We start from the raw sequence: 8,814 nt of genomic DNA, 5'->3' as shown, positions 1-8,814 counted from the left end.
CCAGAGGCAGTTCTGTCAATTGTAGGGATTGCATCAGGATTTGTTGAAATTGCTGGAACCACTTGATCACTTGTTACTTCTTGGAAGACAGGTATTTCTTGACAAACTGGTATTTGGGTTTCAAGAGGTACGAGTTCCATAGCTTTGTTGCTTTGTCCTTCTTTTCGCACTGCAGATTCTTCAAAGGTGATGAGTCTCTCAGTTTGAACCTCTTGTGTAGTAGCCGCAAGGGCTGGCGCTCTGAGGTAGTTGGACTGTACCAACGGACGTCGGCCTGGACTGTACCAACGGACAACGGGCGAGCGTGGACCGGGGTCCGGCCTTCCAGTGATGGATATTGTGAAAGGGAGCCTGGATGAAATTTCAAGGCCTGCTTCGATCTCCAGATCCCGTTCTGGAAGCCGAGCTTCCACTTCATCTTCATCAGAGAAACCAAAGTTGAATTTGGTTGCCCGGTCTTTGGAGGTGCTACCCCCAGAGCCAGGACTCTCAAAGGTTTCATCTTCTATCTCAGAAAATATCTGGAGTTCTGCTGAATCTTCATTCAGTTCTTCCTGTGATGAAATGGATGTGGGCTTCAAAAGCAGTGTCAGTGGGAGCAGGAGAGAAAAATCTCCACTGCAGCCGACAGAGGGCAAAGAGACTGACCGTGGAAGAAGGGGAACACCATCACTGCAAACGTCAGAGGGCAAAGAGACTGACTGTGGAAGGAGGGGAACACCGCACCTCATCTGACAGAGGGCAAAGAGACTGACCGTGGAAGCAGGGGAACACCGTCACTGCAGCCGACAGAGGTCAAAGAGTCTGGGCATGACAGAAGAGGAACACCACCTCTACAGCCATCAGAAAACGTAGTAAACTATGAAGACCTCACCACCGCCTCACCTAACCAACATTAATAGATGAGAAACACATCAAAGCAGACGGTGAATTCCAAAGAAGCTTCTGATGCCAAGCCACATGAATCGTCTGATGAGGAAAACACAGATCCAGAGCTGGCGGGGGCCATCAGGAAGATGAAAATGCTGGATAAAATCCTGGCAAAGAAGCAAGTACGAGAGAAAGTAAAATACCAGGGCCAGCAGATGAGGAAAAAACTGTGGGAAGAGCTGCAGTCTGCGATGTCTCCTGAGGCTCCACAGACCCACGAGGAGACTTTAAACACAAGAAAGTTTCTCGCTCTCACTCCTCAAGCGCAAGATGAGACTGACGCAGACTCTTTGGAAGAAGAAGTGATATTCACCCCAGTGTTTCATATGCAGAATCCTGCTGAGGACGGCAATTTGCTCAGAGCCCCCAATAATCTGGACTCGCATCACAGAAATGATTTGAGCGACATGTCAAATGACGGTGATAAAATATCCAGTGTCCCTAGGAAAAGGAGCCGAGTGAAGATGAACAAACAGGATTTTATTAAAAGGAACATTGAGTTGGCCAGAGATGCTGGACACCCTGTTGTTTTGATGGATGACGAGAAACAAAGGATCAAAGATCTGCTGAAGGACGATGAAGAGGATCGCATGCACCCTGAGGTGCTGGGATGCTCCTGATTGCTCATAAACCCAGTCCTGGGTACTGGCTTGACTCCAACAACAAGGAGCATGAGCACCACCCTGCGCCTGACCCCAAAATGGCTGCCACTGATCCCATCTAGTTCAAGGGGAAGTCTCGTGGCTGAGGCCACTCACATGGATCTTGACTTTTGATTTTCGGTCACCTCCTGATCATCTCTATAATTCCGGCGGAGCCCGAACTGCATGGCCGAACAGCTATAGGGGAGACTGGCTCTGGTGCTCTGCTTTGGCCGTCACCTACCCAGCCGGACCTCTGACATATGTCTCGCTTTTTTTATCCACTGCTTTCTCCTTCCAATTGGTCTCCCAACTTCCCCTGTTCTTCTTGAATTGATACTCGTCCGGCGGAGCCCGAACCACATGGCCGATTCCCGCTTTGGCCGTCACCTACCCAGCCGGATTTCGGACATATGTCTCGCCTTTTTTTCGCTGCTACCTCCTTCCAATTGACTGCCAGCTCCCCCTGTTCTTTTTAATCCTGACACTCGACTTACCAATAACTGTATTGAATTTGTAATTTTTCTTGTTATTAATGTGAAATTTCTGTAACTGGTAACACGCTGTTTCCTTATGTAAAGCGCTCTGATACCTCCGGGTCTAGCTAGCCCTTCGGGTCTAGCTAGCGCTATATAAAACTATAAAAATAAATAAAAAAATAAATAAGGGCGTCTGCTACATTGACGGAGTCCACTTGGCCTACTGCTTATGATTGGCCACATGATGTGGTTTGACCAGGTCGATGGACACAAACCTGTTCTCCTTCTTTCCAGCAAGGGGCGGCAGTAATACTGTTCTTGATACATGGATTGCTAGGACAGGTACTGGTTGTCTGTAGGAAGGCCCATATTCCTTCTTGTCTGCGATCTTTTCTCTGAGTAGATCACCGATCTTTGGGATCCAGACAGGCCTTTCTGTGGTGGTCGGTTTCTCTTCAGTGGTGGTTGGCTTCAGGAACACGTTACTTTGTTTCATTCTTATTTCATTTAAGTCCTGCAAAACAGCCAAACGATCTTTGATATCAAAGGGTTTTTGGTCTACCACTGAAGTCTGACAATCGAGGTCCGCTACATTCATTCTGGTCCCAAAAAGGACCTCTTATGGAGTGATACCCCCTAGAGAACTACTTGGCAGATTATTAAGACTACGTTGGACACTTATTAGATGTTTGACCCACCCGTCACCCGAACCTAATACCCTAGCTCTTATAGATTGCTTTATGTACCGTTTTTTTCTCTCCACAACCGAATTTCCCTCAGAATGGAATGGACTAGAGGACCGCAATGCAATGCCCAAATTTGGCATGGCCTCCTTGTAAGCTCTGGAGCTAAAGGCAGGACCCTGGTCAGAATGTAGCGTGCCGATTGCGTATATGCCGATAAAGACTCGCAAATCTTTTATAACAGTTTGCGCGTCAGCCAAGCGCTGAGGCCACATCCAAATGAATCTTGAACATGAATCCACTGCGACCATGATATATTTATAGTTACCACCCCTCTGTAAAGGACCGCAGTGGTCCAGGTAAACGCAAGCTAATGGTTTATCTGGAATTAAGAGTGGCGTCTGCGCAGGACGTTTCACAGTTGAGACTTTCATCTTTTGGCATATTTCGCATTTCAAAACATAGTTTCTGGTTTGTTTCCTCATGCGCGGCCACCAGTAGCTCTGTTTTAATAATAATACTGTAGCGGAAAAACCTGCATCTGCAGAGGCGAGCCCCTCATGTGCTGCTAAGATTAGTCCTAATCAATGTTCCATGTTTGGAATTACTTTATCCCCCACTCCAGGAATTTAAACAAACGGAACATTGTTCGCATCAGTTATGTAGGAGTATTTGAGTGGAAAGCCTTTAGGTAATGTTTTACCACTGTCTTTGCTTGAAACATTGATAGCTTCCATTATTTCGCCATCTATTTTCGTTTTGAACGAGTGATTGCAGCTACGGAAGCCATTTGCACAGCTGCCTTCGCGGCTTCATCAGCCAATGAATTCCCTGCAATGTGAACGCCATCACGTTGATGACTCAGTGTATGTATCACATGAGTGTTTTGCAGTTCCTGTCGTACCGGAACTACTTGTTCCCAAAGCAATTTATGCATGATTGTGACACCTTTTGCATCTTTGTAACCATTTTGAATCCAGTTCTGCAAGTATTCATTGTAAGATTGAACACAATAATATGAATCGCACACTATAAGTGTGGGGAATTTGCGGTACGTATTCTCAAGAGCCATCTTGAATGCTTGTAGTTCAGCTCGTTGAGCTGTACAATCTCCTAGAGATTGAGTTTTAGTGACCATAGGTCGGAATTTGCCATTGTGCCAACGACCTTTAACGTTCGCGTATGCCGCACTATAGGTTTGTTTACCCCCCGTAGCGGGTTGAGCTGATCCGTCAGTATAAATTATACATTCATACTGTTCTAGAGGTAGAATTTCAGTAGGCAGAGGCCATTCTTGTTCGTATTGTAGAAATGCTTGTGTTTTCAAATATGGATCAAAAACGTTTTCAAAATCTGTTGCAGCAAGAGAATTAACCCATTGTATGCATCTTGGATGCAAAGCCTTAGCATTAGGAATGCTCAATTTTGTCACTGCCTCTAAGGCAGGTACAGGTGTAAGGACCATAATACTCTTACCCTGTGCGAGGGCTTTTTCTTTTGCTACTGCAGTTTGAACATCTGCCTGAATTTTTTCTGTAGAAGTGAATTTCATTTCTGCTTGTGTGTACAAGTGTGATTTATAAGCTATTGGTACTTTTTCACCTTTGTTAAAAGTTAAGTAAGTGAATCCGCATTGTCCTGGAATGATTCGGATCACTAAGTTGCGTATATTTCCGCATGTTTGTAAATGTGTTCTTGCTAACATGTCTGTTTGCAATGAACGCAAAATTTCTGAGTGTTTTTGTGTCCAATTAACTGTTTTAAAATCAGGTTTGATTAATTCGTAGAGAGTTTTAACCCTTTCTGCGTAGTTTAGAATGTAAGTTCTTCCGAAATTCAAGAATCCTCGAATCAACGGTAAGTTTTTCAGCGTTTTTGGAGTTTGGAGCAGCGCATATTTATCTAGAAAGTTTGCTGCCAGGCTTTGCCTTCACTTGATAAGTCATATCCTAGAGAAAGGACGTTGAGATGGGCAATTCTTGATTTCTTAAATTGAATTTGTACCCTTCAGAGGCGATTCCAAGTATGATGGTGTTCACTCTGTTCAAGTGCCTATCCAAGTCATCATCCGTCAGATAGATGTCATCTACATATGATAATGTTTTATCATCATTTGTTTGTAGTAACTCTGTTACTCTTGCTGAGAATAACCCAGGGCTGTTCTTGAATCCTTGAGGGAGACGACAGAAGTGACGCTGTGTCCCCATAATTGAGAAAGTGGTCAAATACCTACTTTCTGATGCAATGTTTTAACAGAAGAAACCATTAGAAATATCTAATGTTGTTTTATATTTTTTACGCACAATGTTATTCATTAATGCTGCACTATGTGCATTTTGTACTGCAAATGTTTTGTAACAAGAGTTTAGATGGCTCTAATCCAAAATTAGATGATATGTATTGTCTGGTTTGGAGACAGGAAACAAAGGTTTGGAGATAGGAAACAAAGGATTGTTCATTGACAAGGTGCATGTTTCAATCACCTTGTCAATGAACAATCACCAGTATTCAAGTTGATCTAATATCTCCCTGACCTGTTTTTTAGGTTCTTGTTTTACTGGGTACTGCCTTTGTGCAGTTGGTTGATTATTTAGTTGGATTTTATGGTGAGGCGAGTCCTCATCCTATCCTACGTGATTCTTGGACAATGCTGGAGCCTGGGCTACTGCCTATTTTCTGACATAAGTATATTTTAAATGAATAGGAATGTGATTGGAGAAGAGTGGCATAAAGATGTCTTCGCCATGTGGGAACTCCTTGACAAATTCTGGTGGCCAGGCTAGAAGAATGTCATAACCCTTAAAGAGTCGCTCCAAAAAGAGTGCTCTTATCTTTCTTGGTATGTCTCCCTCCATCTGGAGTGTTATTTCATATAACTTATGTGGAGAACTAACCCTGGTATCTGTAGTTTAAACTTGAATGATTTCATACAAGTCCACTATCTCCTGATGATCCTTCAAGTTCTTACGAGCTATGGTGACTTCTGCTGCGCTGTCCAACATCGTCTGAGCCCATTCCCCATTCTTGAGTTGTGTCCTCAAGATCCTCGGCATGTCTGATTTTTAGACCTGCCACCTTCTTTTTGGTGAATGGAGGTTTCTTGTTTTTCTGAACGTATTAATCGTCTTTGGACGTCACACGTTTTTTCGTGTTTTCTGACCGTCCTTTTCTTTCGGATTTCTGTGACGAAGTCGACAGGTACGAGAGGAACGTGTATCAGTATCTTGATATCTATCAGGTTTTCGCAATTCCTGAGGTTATACCTCCTTTAAGAGGGCTCCATTTTAGGAGACCTACCTCTGGAATGAGAACGCGTCTTTGTTCAGTATTCTCCCACTTCTTTTTAGGAGGAGTAGGAGTGTTTTTAGTAAAGACCTTTTCAGGACTTTCAGAGAGCTGTGGTTTTACTGTATAATTCTATTACATTTTGTATAATACTAAGTAATTGCTCATATGACATTGCTTCAATGCCAGGGTCAGGTATGTAACCGGCTGGAGCCGACCATATTGCTCCTGGTCTACCTAGTGGACTGAGCCTGGTAATGTGATTTAAATGTTTTAGGGCGCCTGTGAGGGTTTCGTACCCCCACGAGTTACACCCGACCAACCCAAGATGGCCGCTGTCGACGACGCAACCGGAAGTGCGGTTAGCGGTGTAGCAGCTGACGGAGAAACCAAAGGGGCAACAGCTGAAATAGCCGGAGGCCCTGAAGCCAGGTATTCTTCGGTGAGCAAGGACGAGTACTGCGGGGAAACGGCGGATCCTTGGGACACGCAACGCGAGGCAGGAGCGGAGGAGAGCGATCTACCCGGCATCGAGGAACCAGCGGGAGGCAGAGAGACCGGCGAATCAGCACCGGGAGGCAGAGAGACCAGCGAATCAGCACCGGGAGGCAGAGAGGACGGCGGACCGGCACCAGGACCTGAATACCGCTCTTGGAGCAACGCGCCCAGGACTTTGACCCTCAACACCAGAGAGGAGTCGGAGTCTCCCAAAGCCACGGCTCAAGCGGGTTGTGAAAGTAGGCAAGTGCAGTCTGCATGTAAGGGGAATTTTCGGGGTCTGTGGGAGCGGGTTAAGGGCCACGAAAAGCTCACCAAGAAGTCTCCCTCACTTAGGCACATCACGTTAGGGACCTGGTGAAGGCACTACCCCTCCCCTCATTTCTAACTGTTGCTCAAAAGGGCAAGAACCTGACCCTCATTTCTATTTTCTTTATGATTTTGGGTACCTGCAAGTCTACAGTTGAAGAAAGAAAACAGGAGAGAACCCTTGTGAAAGCCCACCGGAGAAGAGACTCTATCCATCCCTTGTTTTCATTTAGCTTTGTGTGTTTGTGTTGGGACCCAACCCAAAAGTGATACATAAGAGGCTCTAAAAGAAAACGGGACTCTGACATGACAATAAAGAGAACCTTGAAGCCAAATATCAAAGTCTCGGACTGTACTTAGGGTTAGGGAGTGGCCTCAGGGAGAGGGGTTCAGGAGAAACACGACCACATCGCCTTTAAACCAGAGCGCATGCTCTTGGTATGTTAGTGGAATTTCTATATCCTCGAAAGAAATGTATTCCGTTGGTGGTTCGTCTTCTTTGTAGAAGTGAAACACATGTGTTACTGGATTTGCTTCAAGAAAGACTATCCATGAATGGAATACCTCTGTCTGCTGATATTCGTGTGCCTCTATCACAAAAACGACCCTACCACCTCTCGATGTTAGGCCATTTTTTATAAGTTTTATAGTGATGGCTTTCCTTATATTTAGAGGTATGGCTATGGCATCCTCGTCGGTTTTTTGGAAACCTGTTGTGTCAAAAGCTAGTACAGCTAGTGTGCCCCCAGGGACCATCAGGACTAAAGAGGAATTAATCCCCCAACTTAAAACACACCAGGGGGCGCATTTGCACAGTGGTGAAGGAAGGGGGCGGGGCCTGACATAGCAAGTGAGCAAATGCACCCCCTGGCACATTATAAATTGGGGGATTAAGTCCCCTTCAATCCTGAGGGTCCCTGGGGGCAAACTAGCACATCAGGTACTTCCAGTATGCGCCAGGTAGCTTCGTTGCAGAGAGGTGTTGAGATGACACGCACCTTTTTACACCTATCTGCACTGCAGCTCTGTGGTGCTTACTGGAGGTAGCTGGTGGGCTACTTGGCCCCCAAGGACCCCGAGAAATGAAGGGGATTTAATCCCCCTATTTACAACGCTCCAGGGGGCGTGTTTGCACAGTGGTACAGGGAGGGGGCACGGCCTGATGTGACAAGTGTGCAAATGTGTTTCACGTTTTAAGTTGGGGGATTAAGTCCCCTTGAATCCTGAGGGCCCCTGGGGGCCACCTAGCCCACCAGGAACCTCCAGTATGCGCCAGGGAGCTGCTTTGCAGAGAGGTTTTCAGAGGCCACGCCCCTTTTTACACCTCTCTGCAACACCGCTCTGTGGGGCTTCTGGAGGTACCTGGTGGGCTTGTTGGCCTCCAGGGACCATCAGGACTCAAGGGGAATTAATCTTCCAACTTAAAACGTGTCAGGGGGCGTGGTTGCACAGTGGTGAAGGGAAGGGGTGGGGCCTGACATAGCAAGTGTGCAAACGCACCACCTGGCACATTGTAAATTAGGGGATTATGTCCCCTTCAATCCTCAGGACTCAAGGAGATTTAAATGCCCAATTTACAATGCTCCAGGGTGCGTATTTGCACAGTGGTGCAGGGAGGGGGCGTGGCCTGATGTAACAAGTGTACAAATGTGCCCTTTGGCGCGTTTTAAGTTGGGGGATTAAGTCCCCTTCAATCTTGAGGTTCCCTGGGGACCAACTAGCTCACCAGGTACATCCAGTAAGTACCACAGAGTTGCGTTGCAGTGAGGTGTAAAAAGGGGCATTGCCTCGGACCACCTCTCTGCAACACAGCTCTGTGGCACTTATTGGAGGTACCTGGTGGGCTAGTTGGCCCCCAGGGACCCTCAGGAATCAAAGGGAATTAATCCCCCAAATTAAAACCCGCCAGGGGGCGTGTTTGTGAAGGGAGGGGCGGGACCTGATATGACATGTGTGTCCTTAAACAATCACTCCGGCAAAACCAAAACA

At 46.2% G+C, this 8,814-nt stretch overlaps 1 protein-coding gene across 1 annotated transcript; it reads left to right on the top strand.

Annotated features, from left to right (window-relative positions):
* Positions 1-330: 330 nt before the first annotated feature.
* On the top strand, positions 331-1,550 carry LOC144751953 (fibrous sheath-interacting protein 1-like). The gene is given in 2 exon segments (XM_078639916.1): positions 331-724; positions 778-1,550. Coding segments are annotated over 2 exon segments (1,167 nt in total).
* Positions 1,551-8,814: the final 7,264 nt, after the last annotated feature.

Source organism: Lissotriton helveticus, chromosome 4_2 (assembly GCF_964261635.1).
Source record: "Lissotriton helveticus chromosome 4_2, aLisHel1.1, whole genome shotgun sequence".
NCBI lineage: Eukaryota > Metazoa > Chordata > Amphibia > Caudata > Salamandridae > Lissotriton > Lissotriton helveticus.
The sequence above is the reverse complement of the archived record's forward strand: the minus strand, read 5'-3'. Positions and strand labels throughout refer to the sequence as shown.